Source organism: Lactuca sativa, chromosome 3 (genome assembly GCF_002870075.4).
Source record: "Lactuca sativa cultivar Salinas chromosome 3, Lsat_Salinas_v11, whole genome shotgun sequence".
In the NCBI taxonomy this organism is placed as follows: Eukaryota; Viridiplantae; Streptophyta; class Magnoliopsida; order Asterales; family Asteraceae; genus Lactuca; species Lactuca sativa.
The window spans coordinates 237,517,634-237,535,489 of record NC_056625.2 but is presented as its reverse complement, the minus strand read 5'-3'; the positions used below and the strand labels follow the sequence as shown (position 1 = coordinate 237,535,489).

Genomic DNA, 17,856 nt, shown 5'->3' with positions numbered 1-17,856 from the left:
ATGGTGTTTAGTTCTTAAAGACTGAATAAGTACTTAATATAAGACGAGAACTAGCATTCTTAGTGACACATACTTGTTAGTGGATACCTTTAGAGAAGACCAAGCTTCTTGTCTTTTGCCATCTTCATCAAATCGCCAATTGCCAACTAAGATCATAGTCCTTAAAGGTTGTCATCTAAGCATCATATGGTTTTTTCTATTCTTTCTAACCCATGTAAACAGATCCTTGATGGTTTTGTTTTAAAATGGTCTTAAAATAACGGTTATTTTAAAATCACTTCCATTAGTCATAATAAGAAAAAAGATTGCTTTTAAGCTATCAAAAACCATCATAACGAATTTGGAGTCTTTCATTTTTCTATACACCACATACAAACATTTACTTTTAGATGTATATCCTAGAAATATGCACGGTATTGCCATCGACTCCAACTTACCACCATTCAAACGAGCATAAGAAGAGCATCCAAACATTCTTAAACCATAATAATTAGAGGATTTCCCTAACCACACCTCTTGAGGAGTCTTACAATCAGTTGCATCTGATGGAGATCTATTCACCAGATAGCAAGTAATGTTGACTACTTCCGCTCAATAATTTTTTGATAAATTAACAAATAGTCGCATGCTTCTAGCATGCTGCATCAGTGGTTGGTTCATTTGTTCTGCCACCATATTTTGTTGTGGTTTATGTCGTGGAGTGTGATGCCTCACTATTCCTTCTATTTTATAAAAGTTATGAAATGAATTCTTGGAGAACTTGCACCCATTTTTTGTTCCAAGTGACACTACCTAGTTCCCAATCTGCTTTTTTTAAATCATAGTCTTCTACTCCTTGAACCACCTAAACAATTTATCTTCATTTTTTGTCTTCAAAAAGTACCAGAAACCTTCATTGAGTAGCCATCGATAAAATTCACAAAGTATTGACATCCACCATGAGACTTCACTAGAGAGGGATGCCATAAATCTGAGTGATACTACTCAAGGATCTCCTTTCTTGATTGTTGAACCAAACTAAACTTCACCCTTTGTTGCATTTCTTGAACACAAGCTTCACCGGTTTTAGCCTTTCTAGTTACTTCTCCACCAAACAACCCCTATTTACTCAATATTGCCATGCCCTTCTTGCTTATATATCCCAACCTATGATGCCTTAAATCTATTTTATAATTAAACTGATCCAAGGATTGGGATACTGTCATCATTCCTCTTACTGTGCAACCTTCCAAAAAATAAATTCCATGTTGCAACTTAGTTTTCATAACTATCAAAGCACCTTTGGAGACCTTTACCTAGCCTCCTTCAGCAGAATACTTCAGCCCATCCATACCATATCACTATGCATTTTGATTTGCATTGTGCCACTACCTTGATACTACACATCCCATCATCACCCATCTTCACCGTGTCATTACACTCTTTAAATGATTCAAACCAGACATGATTTTAAGTCATATGATGATGCTCATGTTTCCAAGATACAAACATGTGTAGAACTAGTTGTACATACAGTCAAAACATCACCGTTATCCCCTTGATCAGAACTCTCTTAAACCACATCAACATTATTATTGTTCCTTGATTGAGCTTTGTGATTCCCTTTCTTCAGCAATATACAATCTCTTATGAAGTGCATTTTTTTCCATGAAGTGATAACATCTAATATTAGCCGAAGTTTTAGTATTGTAACACGAATTCCTTCGAGTACCTCCACCTCTATCTGATGTTCTTCCTTTGCATGTGAATAAACCGAAACCGAAAATATATTCACTAACCGACACCTTTAGTTTAAGTTATTTGGAAAACAAAAAAAAATTCACATCATTCATAGTAATTGTCGTCCTACCATATAGCATGGTATCAATGAGATTATTATGAGACTTTGGAAGTTAACATAAAAGGATAAGTGTTTGATATCCATCTTCAATCATTACATTCACACCTTATAAATTCAAGATGATCCTATTGAAGTTATCTCGATGATCCTTCACTTGGGTATTTTCAAACATTTTAAGAATATAAAAACGTTGCTTCTAATACATTCTATTTTTCAGATAATTGTTTTGATATTTGTCACAAAGTTACTCCCAAAGGACAACAACTCTTGTTTGATCAACGATCTCTCGTAGTACTTCTTTTGTCAAACTCAACAAAATTGTGTTGTGCGCTTTTTCTAGAATATCTACCCTTTTCTCAGTCGTAATGTCTTTCGGCAATTTCGCTTCTCCTTCTAATTTTTCCGCACCACCCTTTTGAACTAGAAGTTCCCTCGTCTTTACCTTTCACAAAGTGAAATCATTCGAACCATTAAATTTCGGGTTTAGGTCATTTTTGGTCACTTAACTTTTGGTTTTGTGCTTATTTGGTCACTTAACTCTTTTTAAGTTTTAAAAGGTCATCAAACTTTTGCCTTTGTGCTCATTTAGTCACATAACTTTTGGTTTGGTCACATTTAGTAACCTAACTTTTAAAATTGTGCTCATTTGATCACTAAACTTTTAAATTTTTTTAAAAGTTTGGTGACTAAATGAGCAAAATTTTAAAAGTTAGGTGACCAAATGAGCACAAATCTAAAAGTTAAGTGACTAAATGTGACCAAACCAAAAGTTAAGTGACTAAATGAGCACAAAGTCAAAAATTTGATGACCTTTTAAAACTTAAAAATAGTTAAGTGACCAAATAAGCCCAAAACCAAAAGTTAAGTGACCAAAAATAACCTAAACCCTTAAATTTCTTCAAATGGAACTTGTCGATGCCATCTTCAATCAACATAAACAAACCGCAGCTCTGATACCACTTGTTATGAATCAGACGACACTTGTCAAATTCATAATATATCATATTGTCACAACAGGAAATTTTGTGTCATGTAATCTATACATTCAAGCTAATGTGAATCAAAAACTTCAATCAAATACATCATACTAGTACTACAAATAGTCATCAAACAATTGGAGACCCTAAAAGTCCTTGTTAAGTCCATTTTGGACTAGGACTCCCCTATTGGATCCAAATGGACCAACAAAGCTTCCAATTAGACTATCATGGGCTTAGAACCCTAATTGGGCTCTAATTGGACCCACACTAATTTATTTCAACATTTTGGGCCATGTTGGGCCTAGAATGAAATGAAATGAAAGCCTTGATCCATGATTAACCTAATCTAGCTTATTAAAGCATAAAAATCACAATTTTATTTTATAAGGCCAATGAACACCCAAACTACCTCTAATATTGGGCTTAGGGGCAAAAAGCCCAAAAATCCTTTCTTCTCTCCCCATTCTCGGCCCAAGCCCAAGGAAAAAGGGAGAGTTAACCTTGGGTTGCCACCTCACTAATATCCCACATATCTCCATGCATGGACCAACATGTATCAAGGAATGTCAACTCAACCTTTTCTCTTCTCTTTCTTCTTGCTCTCGGCCAAACACAACACACACACACTCACAAAAATCTATTCTACTCTCTCTAAATCTTGAAGAACATCTCCTTCCCCCTTCTTCAAAAATTTCGAGAATCAAGAGCTTCTCAAGGAGGCTTTTCCCACAAAATCACCATCTAAGGTAAGTTAATGTTTAACTTATGATCTAACTCCCTCTATTTCATTAAAATCTCTTCTAAATTCATTCATATTTGTGATCTTGCATCCTAGAGGTCGAAATCTTCACCAAAGGGTGCTTAGGCCAAAAATCACTTCATTTTCCTTCCATTTTCTTTGCAAAACCGAGCCCCCACACCCAAGGTGAGCTTCAGACCCCCTATTTTCTGTTTTTATGAGTTTTGTGGGGGGGGGGGGGGGGGGAATACAAGTGAAAGTGTAGATCTATATGTGTTTTGTATGCCTTGTATGATTTCCATGCTTATATGTATGCATTTGTGTGTTATAATGTTGGATCTAGCCATAAAACCCCTCAAAACCGAGGTATATCTTGTGTTAAATGATTTTAGCTTCAAATATATTTCTACATACAAAGTGTTTCAAGAAAAATGGTTAAGTAGTTTAGTAACAATTTTCTTTGGGTTAAAAACACAAATTTTGGGCCTAAAATGTGAAAAATACAAAATTAAGGGTCCAAATTGGCATATCACGAATTTTGATGGATGAGGTGTGCCAAAACAGTTTCAATAAAACAATTTCTGGAAATATACTCATTTAGAGGATTAAAAATATAAATTTCAAGCTTAATGGGCTAAAATTGACAATTTCGGCCCAATGAGGCCCATTATGCGAATTTTTCTGTTTTGGAGGGCCAAAACTGTGATTTTCTGTAAAAAAGTGGACCATAAGTGATCCAAGTCCTTTTCAAAGGTTTAAAATGCTTTTTAAATTAAAAAGGACCAAAGTTGCAAAAAATTTTCAATTTGGGCCAAAATTGTCAAACTTGCGAAAAAGAAGGGTTATAACCGAGAAAACTGAAATTTCAGGGACTTAAGCTGTTTTCTATGAAAAATATGCTGGAAAATATTTATTTCAATAATTTTTGGTGTTAAAATGTCAAGAAAATTGGTTTAAGGACCAAACCGGAAAGTATTTGAATAAAGGGGTGAAAAAGTAAATTTTGCAAACAAGGAGGGGCTGAAAACAGAAAATTTTCAAGACTAATTCAATACATACAATTTCACCAAATAAGGGTACCACGACTACCGACAAAATACAATACATTACAACACCAAAAGTCGTTGTTAAACGAATTGGTTCGGTCTCGAACCAATAAAAATCCGAAACTACTAACGCGTCGACACTATGATACTACAACACTACGATTCATACAACTAACGATTTGGAATTCAGTATACATGCGAATGTGCACAGACGTCTACGCACTATCTTTGGGCCCCACAAGTGTAAAATCTTGTTTGTTGAGCCTAGCTAGCCCGACGACCCGATCTTAAGGCCCAAAGACTTCAATCTTACGAAGTGTTGGGTTTTACTGTTTCGACACGACGTAACCGGACTTTCAATGGCTTGTAGACTACTGGTCCCCAAGGGTCCTTTAGTGTCGCTAGTAAAGTCTGCCTTTTTGCGAGGCGGGTCTGGGACCCCTCGTACCTTTTTATCCCCAACCGGCTAAGGGAGTCATCGAGGCCTTCGTGTCCTCTTTCTCTTCGGATGTGGGACTACACGTAGTCAGGACGGTTGGATAACGTGATTAGTACGGACGACGCCTACGGGATCGTTAGTATTGCTATAGACGAGTCGTTTGTGTAACGCGTGTTTGTAGCAGATAATCATGCTCAAAATAATCCAATGTCGTCTGGTAATGATATCTTCATGCGTTGCAATGGTTTCAAAATAAATTCATGGAATTCAAAGAATTAAGAAAACATCGGGTTTTCCTAGGGTTTTTCAATACATACAGATTCGAAATACATACAATTCCAATAAACAATTTTTACAAGTATAGAAAACAAACAAGCATACTTATGGACCTTCACAACCGTTTTCAAAAGCTTCTCTTTTCAGAAAATATCGGATTTTCTGGTGGTTTTCAAACGATACTAAACATTGTTTTTCAAATGCAACTTATGAACTCACCAACATTCCATATGTTGACGTTTTTTTCAAAATACTTGTATTCTCAGGGAACCAATGAATCAAAGGAAATCATATTCAGTGATGGCTTGCAGTTTATTTATGTACGAATCGAACAATTTATTTTTGGGAATGTAATATTTAAACAGTGTATTTCATGTAAACGCTACTGGTTGTACTATATTAATGCATGGTGACGAATGTGGTTATGTTTCATATATATTCAATGTTATGGTATACAATTGAGTCACAACAGCCCCCGAACGTTTCCGCCGCCTGGTTCGGGGGTGTGACAGGTTGATATCAGAGCTTTGTTTATAGTGAACTAGCATGTCGAGCCACACATTGATATGCAACTATAAACCAAAAAGAGGGACTAACATAACTCTGAACAAAACAAGTAAATAAAACACACTTGCTTGCATTAGGAATAAGGATCTAACGCCGAATCAAACACAATAATGCTGGTATCTCGGTTAATTCGGGATTGTTCTTAGTGATACCAAGGAATGAATGTAGCCTGATCAACTACATTCTCTCCAAAGTAAAACTAACACACGTCTTGATGAGATCAGGATAGCTAGGGAACCTAAAACTATACCCTTTATCACCAAAAAGAGAACGTCTGTTTAGTCTGCAATAGTGGAAGAGGCATAGGATAATATTAGTGAACTTTTACGTGTTTTGCTATGTGTTGCGAATCTATGATTGTATGCTAAATGATAGAAGTACTTAAGTTCGTGCCATACACCTAGTCGGTAGGACCACAACCTCACGGAAACCACGTACACCCAACATCTTTCCGTTTCATGACAGAAAGATGCCTCGCCCAGCTACTCGCGGAAATCCCGAACCAACCCCGCCCGAAGTTGACTCCACTGCTTTCCAGGCAGTCGTGTCTGCTGCGGTCACAGCAGCTATGGCACAACTTCACCGAGGGAACAACGAAGGAGGTAACGGGCAAGGATCCGGAAGTTCGAACAACGGGACGAACCAAGGACCCACTAAAACGTGCACCTACAAGGACTTTGCGAACGCTAAACCCCGAACTTTCAACGGCACTGGAGGAGTGATCGCTCTGAAGCGATGGATCGAGAAGGTAGAGTCGGTATTCGAGATATGTGAGTGCCCCGAGCAGATGAAGGTGAAGTTTGCGGCCTGCACTTTTGTGGATCAAGCACTTACTTGGTGGAATGGACACGTAGAAGCTATGACGCTCCCTGTCGCCAACTCTATTCCCTGGGCAGAAATGAAAGAAATGTTAATGGCGGAGTACTGCCCCCGAGGCGAAATACAGAAGATGGAACAGGAACTATGGAATCTCACGGTGCAGAATGGGAACATCGATGCTTACATATCGAGATTCAGCGAACTATCTCTGTTGTGCCCGGGTATGATCACATCAGAAGGAAAGAAGATCGAACGATTCATCTGGGGACTGACACCCCCCATTCAAGGGAATGTGATAGCTGCGAACCCTGAAACGTTTGACAGTGCAAAGAGATTGGCAAAGAGGCTATATGATCACAACAACAAGAAGGGCGAGAAACTAGTGGAGACAGAGAAGAAGAAGGAGGGTGATGGTAAGAAAGGATGGAACAACAAGAGAAAGGGGCGTCAGGGCCCCGAGACCTCTAAAAAGCAGCAAACAGTGGCAGTTAACGCTGTCACTGCGCCGGTTCCAGCCACACCACATGCTCCAGCCTCAGCTGCTTCAAATGCTTCAAGACCCTATTCCGGTAATCTTCCCAAATGCAATAAGTGCGGCCTCCATCACCACGGCGAATGTAGGGAACTCCATTGCACCAGTTGCAACCGAAGGGGACACACTGCAAGGTTCTGCAGGACATACCCTCCTCAGAACCAAAGTCAGGGAAACAACCAGAACAACAACAACCACCGCAATAACAACAACACCAATGCCGGCAGCAACAATACAGGGCATAGCCACACCTGTTTCGGGTGCGGAAGGACGGGACACTTCCGTCGAGATTGCCCTAACAACAACAACTCAGGAAACAGAGGAGCAGGAAGAATGCTGACTATGGGTCAGAGTGATGCAGTTCAGGACCCCGCAGTTGTGACCGGTACGTTCCTCCTAAACCACACTTATGCATGCATCTTATTTGATACCGGAGCGGAGCGAAGTTTCGTAAGTGAGAAGTTTAAACATTTACTAAAACAACAACCCCAGAAGCTAAATGAAACCTATACGGTGGAAATGGCCAATGGGAAAACCGAATCCACTAGGGAGATCTACATCGGATGTACCCTAACCCTCAACCAACACGTTTTTCGAATAAACCTAATGCCAGTATCAATTAGGAGTTTCGATGTGATTATCGGCATGGATTGGTTAAGCCCCCACCATGCTGAGATTATGTGCCATGAGAAGGCCATTCGCCTTCGTCTCCCAAATCACGAAACCCTAGTAATTTACGGAGACAAACCCAGTACGAATCTTCGTCTCATCTCGTGCATCAAAGCACAAAAACACTTGCGAAAGAACAATTTGGCGTTCTTGGCTCACATAGTGGACAAGGCCAAAGAAGAAACTAACATCCAAGACATCCCGGTAGCGTGTGAATTTCCGGACGTGTTTCCCGAAGATCTTCCAGGAGTACCCCCAGAGAGACAGGTTGAGTTCCGAATCGACCTCGTTCCAGGAGCAACTCCTCTCGCTAAATCACCATATCGATTGGCTCCTGCTGAAATGCAGGAATTGTCCAGCCAACTCAGTGAGCTTCTGGACAAGGGATTTATCCGACCTAGCTACTCGCCATGGGGAGCTCCGGTGCTCTTCGTAAAAAAGAAGGACAGATCTTTCAGAATGTGTATCGATTACAGAGAGTTAAATAAGCTCACTGTTAAAAACCGCTACCCACTCCCGCGAATCGATGATCTATTCGACCAGCTCCAAGGAGCTAGCTATTTTTCTAAAATAGATTTACGGTCCGGATACCACCAACTCAAAGTCCGAGAGGAAGATATTCCTAAAACCGCTTTCCGAACCCGCTACGGACATTATGAATTCGTCGTAATGCCCTTCGGTCTAACAAATGCACCTGCCGCATTCATGGACCTAATGAATCGAATCTGTCGACCGTTCCTGGACAAGTTCGTCATTGTGTTTATCGATGACATCCTCGTCTATTCTCGAAGCAAAGAGGAGCATGGCCAACATCGCCGACAAGTCCTAGAGACGCTGCGATCGGAAAAGCTTTACGCCAAACTCTCTAAGTGTGAGTTTTGGCTACGGAGCGTGAATTTTCTAGGTCACGTAGTTAGCCAAGATGGAATTCATGTGGATCCCTCTAAGGTCAAAGCTGTGGAAGGATGGGCAACTCCGACTATGCCCACAGAAATTCGTCAGTTCTTAGGCCTAGCAGGCTACTATAGGAGATTCATCCAAAACTTCTCTAAGATCGCCAAGCCGCTTACCTTGCTTACGCAAAAGGGCATACCATTCAAATGGACAGACCGACAAGAGATTGCGTTTCGAACCTTGAAGCAAGCCCTCTGCAGAGCTCCTGTACTATCTCTACCTGAAGGAACGGAAGATCTTGTAGTCTACTGTGACGCATCGAATCAAGGCTTAGGTTGCGTTCTCATGCAATGTGGAAGAGTGATAGCATATGCGTCCCGCCAGCTAAAGACGCACGAAGTAAATTACACGACCCATGACCTAGAACTGGGAGCCGTGGTCTTCGCTCTGAAAATTTGGAGACACTACCTGTACGGTACAAAGTGCACCATCTTCACGGACCACAAGAGCCTCCAGCACATCTTGAATCAGAAGGAGCTGAACATGAGACAACGAAGATGGGTGGAATTGCTAAACGACTATGAATGCGAGATCAAGTACCGTCCAGGCAAGGCCAACGTAGTAGCTGATGCATTAAGTCGGAAGGAGTACTCTAGTCGTCGTACGAGGACACACTCGATAACCATTCAATCTCATATGGCCACTCAAATTGCATCAGTCTAGTCAGAGGCTATGAAAGCGGAAAATAGAACTAGCGAGGCGTTGCGCGGGATGGAGAAGAACCTAGAAGCAAAAGAGAATGGGGTATACTACTTCATGAACCGTATTTGGGTCCCAAAAATCGGAGGATTTAGGGAGACCGTTATGAAGGAAGCCCACAAGACACGATACTCCATTCATCCAGGTTTGGACAAGATGTATTTGGACATTAAACAACACTATTGGTGGCCTAACATGAAGGCGGAAATCGCAACCTATGTTAGCAAGTGCCTTACATGCGCCAAAGTAAAGGTGGAATACCAGAAACCTTCCGGATTGTTACAGCAACCGGCAATCCCTGAGTGGAAATGGGAGGGGATTTCTATGGATTTCGTGACCAAGCTGCCCAAGACGTCGGACGGACTGGACACCATATGGGTAATAATCGACCGACTGACGAAATCTGCCCATTTCCTGCCAATCAAAGAATCCTACAAGATGGAGAGACTGACGCGGTTGTACCTACGAGAAATCGTAAGACTCCATGGAGTGCCAAAATCTATCATCTCGGATAGGGACAGTAGGTTCACATCGCGCTTTTGGCAATCACTCCACAAGGCAATGGGAACTCATCTCGATATGAGTACCGTATATCACCCACAAACGGACGGTCAAAGTGAACGAACCATTCAGACGCTTGAAGACATGCTTCGTGCATGTGTAATAGACTTTGGAAAGTCCTGGGATACCCACCTGCCGTTGATTGAGTTCTCATATAACAATAGTTACCATTCAAGCATCAAGGTGGCTCCTTTCGAAGCACTGTACGGGCGTAAATGTAGATCCCCATTATGTTGGGCTGAAGTAGGTGATACCCAGCTAGCAAAAACACATACGTCGGACAGAGCACTAACAGGACCGGAAATCATTCGCGAAACCACAGAAAAGATCGTTCAGATCAGAGCTCGATTGCAAGCGTCGCGTGACCGACAAAAGAGCTACGCCGATAAACGGCGAAAGCCCTTAGAATTCCAGGTCGGCGATCGGGTACTGTTAAAAGTCTCACCCTGGAAAGGGGTTATACGTTTCGGAAAACGGGGAAAGCTAAACCCACGGTACATTGGACCTTTCGAAATCGTCGCCCGAATAGGTCCGGTAGCATAAAAACTACAACTACCCGCGGAGCTAAACGGTGTACACCCCGTGTTTCATGTCTCTAATCTGAAGAAGTGTCTATCAGATGAAACCCTTGTCATTCCTCTTGACGAAATCGAAATCAATGAGAATCTCCTGTTCGTCGAAGAACCCATCAAAATCATGGACAGGGAAGTGAAGCGTACTAAGCAAAGTCGCATCCCGATCGTGAAGGTACGGTGGAACGCAAAGCGTGGGCCAGAATTCACGTGGGAACGCGAGGATCAAATGAAGCAGAAGTACCCTCACCTATTCTAGCATTCTCAAATCTAGCTTTCAAACAGAATTTCGGGACGAAATTCCCTCTAACGGGGGGATGATGTCACAACTGGAAATTTTGTGTCATGTAATCTATACATTCAAGCTAATGTGAATCAAAAACTTCAATCAAATACATCATACTAGTACTACAAATAGTCATCAAACAATTGGAGACCCTAAAAGTCCTTGTTAAGTCCATTTTGGACTAGGACTCCCCTATTGGATCCAAATGGACCAATAAGCTTCCAATTACACTATCATGGGCTTAGAACCCTAATTGGGCTCTAATTGGACCCACACTAATTTATTTCAACATTTTGGGCCATGTTGGGCCTAGAATGAAATGAAATGAAAGCCTTGATCCATGATTAACCTAATCTAGCTTATTAAAGCATAAAAATCACAATTTTATTTTATAAGGCCAATGAACACCCAAACTACCTCTAATATTGGGCTTAGGGGCAAAAAGCCCAAAAATCCTTTCTTCTCTCCCCATTCTCGGCCCAAGCCCAAGGAAAAAGGGAGAGTTGACCTTGGGTTGCCACCTCACTAATATCCCACATATCTCCATGCATGGACCAACATGTATCAAGGAATGTCAACTCAACCTTTTCTCTTCTCTTTCTTCTTGCTCTCGGCCAAACACAACACACACACACTCACAAAAATCTATTCTACTCTCTCTAAATCTTGAAGAACATCTCCTTCCCCCTTCTTCAAAAATTTCGAGAATCAAGAGCTTCTCAAGGAGGCTTTTCCCACAAAATCACCATCTAAGGTAAGTTAATGTTTAACTTATGATCTAACTCCCTCTATTTCATTAAAATCTCTTCTAAATTCATTCATATTTGTGATCTTGCATCCTAGAGGTCGAAATCTTCACCAAAGGGTGCTTAGGCCAAAAATCACTTCATTTTCCTTCCATTTTCTTTGCAAAACCGAGCCCCCACACCCAAGGTGAGCTTCATACCCCCTATTTTCTGTTTTTATGAGTTTTGTGGGGGGGGGGGGGAATACAAGTGAAAGTGTAGATCTATATGTGTTTTGTATGCCTTGTATGATTTCCATGCTTATATGTATGCATTTGTGTGTTATAATGTTGGATCTAGCCATAAAACCCCTCAAAACCGAGGTATATCTTGTGTTAAATGATTTTAGCTTCAAATATATTTCTACATACAAATTGTTTCAAGAAAAATGGTTAAGTAGTTTAGTAACAATTTTCTTTGGGTTAAAAACACAAATTTTGGGCCTAAAATGTGAAAAATACAAAATTAAGGGTCCAAATTGGCATATCACGAATTCTGATGGATGAGGTGTGCCAAAACAGTTTCAATAAAACAATTTCTGGAAATATACTCATTTAGAGGATTAAAAATATAAATTTCAAGCTTAATGGGCTAAAATTGACAATTTCGGCCCAATGAGGCCCATTATGCGAATTTTTCTGTTTTGGAGGGCCAAAACTGTGATTTTCTGTAAAAAAGTGGACCATAAGTGATCCAAGTCCTTTTCAAAGGTTTAAAATGCTTTTTAAATTAAAAAGGACCAAAGTTGCAAAAAAATTTCAATTTGGGCCAAAATTGTCAAACTTGCGAAAAAGAAGGGTTATAACCGAGAAAACTGAAATTTCAGGGACTTAAGCTGTTTTCTATGAAAAATATGCTGGAAAATATTTATTTCAATAATTTTTGGTGTTAAAATGTCAAGAAAATTGGTTTAAGGACCAAACCGAAAAGTATTTGAATAAAGGGGTGAAAAAGTAAATTTTGCAAACAAGGAGGGGCTGAAAACAGAAAAATTTCAAGACTAATTCAATACATACAATTTGACCAAATAAGGGTACCACGACTACCGACAAAATACAATACATTATAACACCAAAAGTCGTTGTTAAACGAATTGGTTCGGTCTCGAACCAATAAAAATCCGAAACTACTAACGCGACGACACTATGATACTACAACACTACGATTCATACAACTAACGATTTGGAATTCAGTATACATGCGAATGTGCACAGACGTCTACGCACTATCTTTGGGCCCCACAAGTGTAAAATCTTGTTCGTTGAGCCTAGCTAGTCCGACGACCCGATCTTAAGGCCCAAAGACTTCAATCTTACGAAGTGTTGGGTTTTACCGATCCGACACGACGTAACCGGACTTTCAATGGCTTGTAGACTACTGGTCCCCAAGGGTCCTTTAGTGTCGCTAGTAAAGTCTGCCTTTTTGCGAGGCGGGTCTGGGACCCCTCGTACCTTTTTATCCCCAACCGGCTAAGGGAGTCATCGAGGCCTTCGTGTCCTCTTTCTCTTCGGATGTGGGACTACACGTAGTCAGGACGGTTGGATAACGTGATTAGTACGGACGACGCCTACGGGATCGTTAGTATTGCTATAGACGAGTCGTTTGTGTAACGCGTGTTTGTAGCAGATAATCATGCTCAAAATAATCCAATGTCGTCTGGTAATGATATCTTCATGCGTTGCAATGGTTTCAAAATAAATTCATGGAATTCAAAGAATTAAGAAAACATCGGGTTTTCCTAGGGTTTTTCAATACATACAGATTCGAAATACATACAATTCCAATAAACAATTTTTACAAGTATAGAAAACAAACAAGCATACTTATGGACCTTCACAACCGTTTTCAAAAGCTTCTCTTTTCAGAAAATATCGGATTTTCTGGTGGTTTTCAAACGATACTAAACATTGTTTTTCAAATGCAACTTATGAACTCACCAACATTCCATATGTTGACGTTTTTTTCAAAATACTTGTATTCTCAGGGAACCAATGAATCAAAGGAAATCATATTCAGTGATGGCTTGCAGTTTATTTATGTACGAATCGAACAATTTATTTTTGGGAATGTAATATTTAAACAGTGTATTTCATGTAAACGCTACTGGTTGTACTATATTAATGCATGGTGACGAATGTGGTTATGTTTCATATATATTCAATGTTATGGTATACAATTGAGTCACAACAGCCCCCGAACGTTTCCGCCGCCTGGTTCGGGGGTGTGACACATATACCACTTTCCAAGCACTACTAATATTTGTTAGGAAATAAAGTAGATAACTAACGAAACCACACACATACAAAGACGTGATATTTATATGGTTTAGTTATGTTGGCTTAAGTCCATTGTTAAGAGAAAGTATTCTTATTTAATAGTTTTCAAACAGAGATTACAAATATAACTCATCAAAGATTCAGCCTACTTATTAAGGATTCAAGATATAAAGATACCAATAAATGATTTATCAGGAATCCCTATTTATAGACTAGGGATCATACCTAAAACCCTAATGGGTCGATCCCATTAATCCATAGGTCCATGAAAGGTGTCAACCAAACACAATCCCCCATCCAACTACTTCTACAACCTTAAACCTTAAGAGATAGTACATGAGAACCAACCATGCGCACGGAGTGCACCGTGATGCCACAAGGGCACATCATGCTCCATTGGGCATCCACCTTGACTTCAACTTCTAATTAACTTGGGACATCCTTGAACAACCTAGTGTACCTCATCCAAGCCAATAGTACACCGTTCATCACAATGGTGCATCATGTGAAATGATCGCACATCAATCCCTTTGGTGGAGCATCATCCTTCTAGTATTACATAAGCAACAAATCAACACTCAAAAGCTCATTAGGATCACCAAAATGACGCATCATGACCATAAGGTGGCGCACCTTGACCAAAAGTTGTGTACCTTGTGCCATTAGTAGCACACCTAGTCACTTGATGGTGCATCATTTGCATGACATTTCTTCTAATTCTCCGGTCATCTATTAGATGCTCCATCCCAACTCTAAATGTGCCATTTAGTTTCTAGATGCTCCTTTGTGCTTCCAAATGCTCCATTCAATTGTAGATGCTCCATTCAATTCTAGATATTCCATTCAATTTCTATATGCTCTATATAATATCTAGATGCTCTATTCAATTTCTATATGCTCCATTGAATTCTAGATGCTCCATTTAATTTCTAGAAGTTTCATTAAGTTATCAAATGCTCCAACTCTCATTTTAGGTCTTTCAGTCTTTCAACTATCAATTCACATTTACCAAAAACCATAATTGTAACTGATTTAGAGTAATTAGGATAAGAAATATTATAATAATAACAAGCATGGTTATAAGAATAGCTAACTTATATAAAAAAAACGTTGAAGGTCACACATAGCAGAGAGATTAGACGATTTAAGATTGAGAAGCCTCATGTTAGGAACTATGAAGTCCGAGACCTCCATCGAGTAATATTTTAATTAGTTTATAGTATTTTTATATTTCAGCAGTTCAAAGAGAGAATATGTTGTTATTGATTTCAACACCAACTTTCTTATTTTCTATTTATATTATTTATTAAGAAAAAAACGTTGAACCATCGCTTTCTCGCTAAATGCATGATAGCTCCGTAGTGGTCCAACGCTACGCCTAACGTGATAGATCCCGCTATGAACACTAGTGACAACTATGCACGGACAAACATACTAATCATGTTGACTAAAAAATATTAAATAATATGGAGTACACATTAAGTATTTGTAGATGTACGGGAAAATTAGATAGCTGGGGAGATGTAAATGTGACAAATATAGCCATATTGGATGTCACGTAGGAACAGGATTAGATACCGATTAACTGGTTGAAATTGATTACATTGACATAATAAATATGCCAAAAATACTTTGTTGTTCTATTGCGTGCAATTAAAATATAAGTGACTCAAATAGCAAATTAGTGGACACCATGTTATTAGGGATGATCATTGAAATCGGTTAGTCACTTCTGGAACCAAACACAAAGCAAAATCAACAATTCTTGACCCGAAACCAATGGGACCAGTTCATGTTCTTGACATTTTGGAACTCGTACGCATTCGATACCTAACTTTAATATATCCCAGCTCCAAAATCAATCTTTCGTATATTTATAAAAACAAATGCTATTTTTGTAGACTTTTATTATGTGATGACATTTTGTATACTACAAGACTTAAACCCCAACCACTTAAGGAGGGACACACATGGATATTGCTAAGCCTAAAGACTTTTTTGTCAAAACGTATTAATAAACTAAAGACATTATAGATTTAAGTAGGGGTGTTCAAAAACATCCGAATCCACTTACCTGATCCGAAAATCCAAAATAACAAATATCTGAAACTTTGGATATTCGATTTTTTGGATTCAGATACGGATAATATTTTTTAAAAATTTGGATATTCAGATTATCTGATATCAAAAATATAATAATAAAATATATTTTATAAATTATTTTGGGTAAATTACAAGAATTGTCCATGTGGTTTAGGGTAATCTGCATGTTTGGTCCTTAAGACTTTTTTTTAACTCGGAAGGTCCCTCAAACATCCGAATCCGTCTACCTGATCCGAAAATCCGAAATAACAAATATCCAAAACTTTGGATATTTGATTTTTCGGATTCAGATACAGATAATATTTTTTAAAAATTTGGATATTCAGATTATCCGATATCAAAAATATAATAATAAAATATATTTTAAAATTATTTTGGGTAAATTACAAGAATGGTCCATGTGGTTTAGGGTAATCTGTACGTTTGGTTTCTAAAACTTTTTTTTTTTAACTCGGATGGTCCCTCAAACATCATTTTGTGTTTGGTAGGGACCAAACGTTCAAATTGCTCCAAACCACAAGGATCATTCGTGTAATTTACCCAATTATTTTTTAGGCATTTGTTTTATTACTTCTTTGCATTTTTAAAGCTTATAGCGATTTACTGTTATTATCAATATTATTATTCAATTAGTAGCATAATTTAAATTTTAAAATAATTACTTTTGGACGGATAACGTATTTATAGTCTATAGTATATTAATGTGTACAGTGTATTCTGTATTACTCTTCACTGGCTCAAATCTTATAAAGTAATATTAGATAATTGACAAGTTTATGTTGAAATCTTATAAAGTCATATTAGATAATTGACAGGATTATGTTTATGTGTTGTTAATAGTCCAGCCTTAATTGTTTTAATAGATTAAGACAGTAAACAATAAAACTTGTTTTGTGTAATTTATCTTGGTAATAGTATTATAATCTGTGACATTCGAGTTACATCATAAAAACTTTGATTGAAGATTCAAATGTTACTATCTACAATTTAATTTAATTTGATAAAACCACTCGTGAATTCAAAGTTGTGAAAAAGATGGTGTGAAACAGATTATGGACCTGATTGGTGGGAGACCGTTGATAAGCGTCCTCTACAACAATAAAATTATTCCTATGACTCCGTAACGCTGCTCCACCATCATCCCTTGGTTTCAGATTCCAGAAATCTTTTAACGAATTAAAAGGAAACATCCCTCAAAAATAAAACACCGAATAATGAATAATGGTTCCTGAAACAATAGTAAACATGTATACATAATGTATACCGGAGTCAACAACTAAAAAAGTAAAGGGGAAATTACGGAGAGAGTACCAAATTGAAGAAACTATTACTCAAAACGTAGTTGTAGAACACGAAGTTTCAGCGTTTGAATTGGTAAATTTTAGTCAACAAAGTCGACGAAAAATTTATAGATAAGAAAAAGATGATTGTTTGCGTAGTGATAAAACCCAAAACGACCAATGAATTTCCTATTTAACCTGGTGAAGTAATGAAAGAATAATTAACGGAATTAAATAATGTTAGAGAACAAGCACTAAGAGATATTGGGGGAGGGACATGATACTTGCTGGGTGATTCGTTTTTCATTTGATCGGTATCCGACTCACAAGTCACAACGGTTCAAAAATGAATAATTTATTATAGGGATGTCAAAAAGTCCGCGTGGGACCCCGTTCCCGTGGGGGCTCCATCCCGTTTGGGGGATTTTTTTAA

At 38.7% G+C, this 17,856-nt stretch overlaps 1 protein-coding gene across 2 annotated transcripts in view; it reads right to left on the bottom strand.

Moving 5' to 3' along the window:
- LOC111902454 (putative receptor-like protein kinase At5g39000) overlaps positions 1-17,580 on the bottom strand; it is a 40,364-nt gene extending 22,784 nt beyond the window's left edge. The window contains exons 1-2 of one of the 2 annotated variants that reach the window (XM_052769527.1): positions 17,455-17,580; positions 17,202-17,371 (exon numbers count right to left, since the gene is read on the bottom strand). In XM_052769527.1, coding sequence (XP_052625487.1) covers positions 17,202-17,333 — 132 coding nt within the window. In that variant the 5' untranslated portion in view covers positions 17,334-17,371; positions 17,455-17,580. The remainder of the gene's footprint in view (positions 1-17,201; positions 17,372-17,454) is intronic. The other variant, XM_052769528.1, reaches the window with a different exon arrangement.
- Positions 17,581-17,856: the final 276 nt, after the last annotated feature.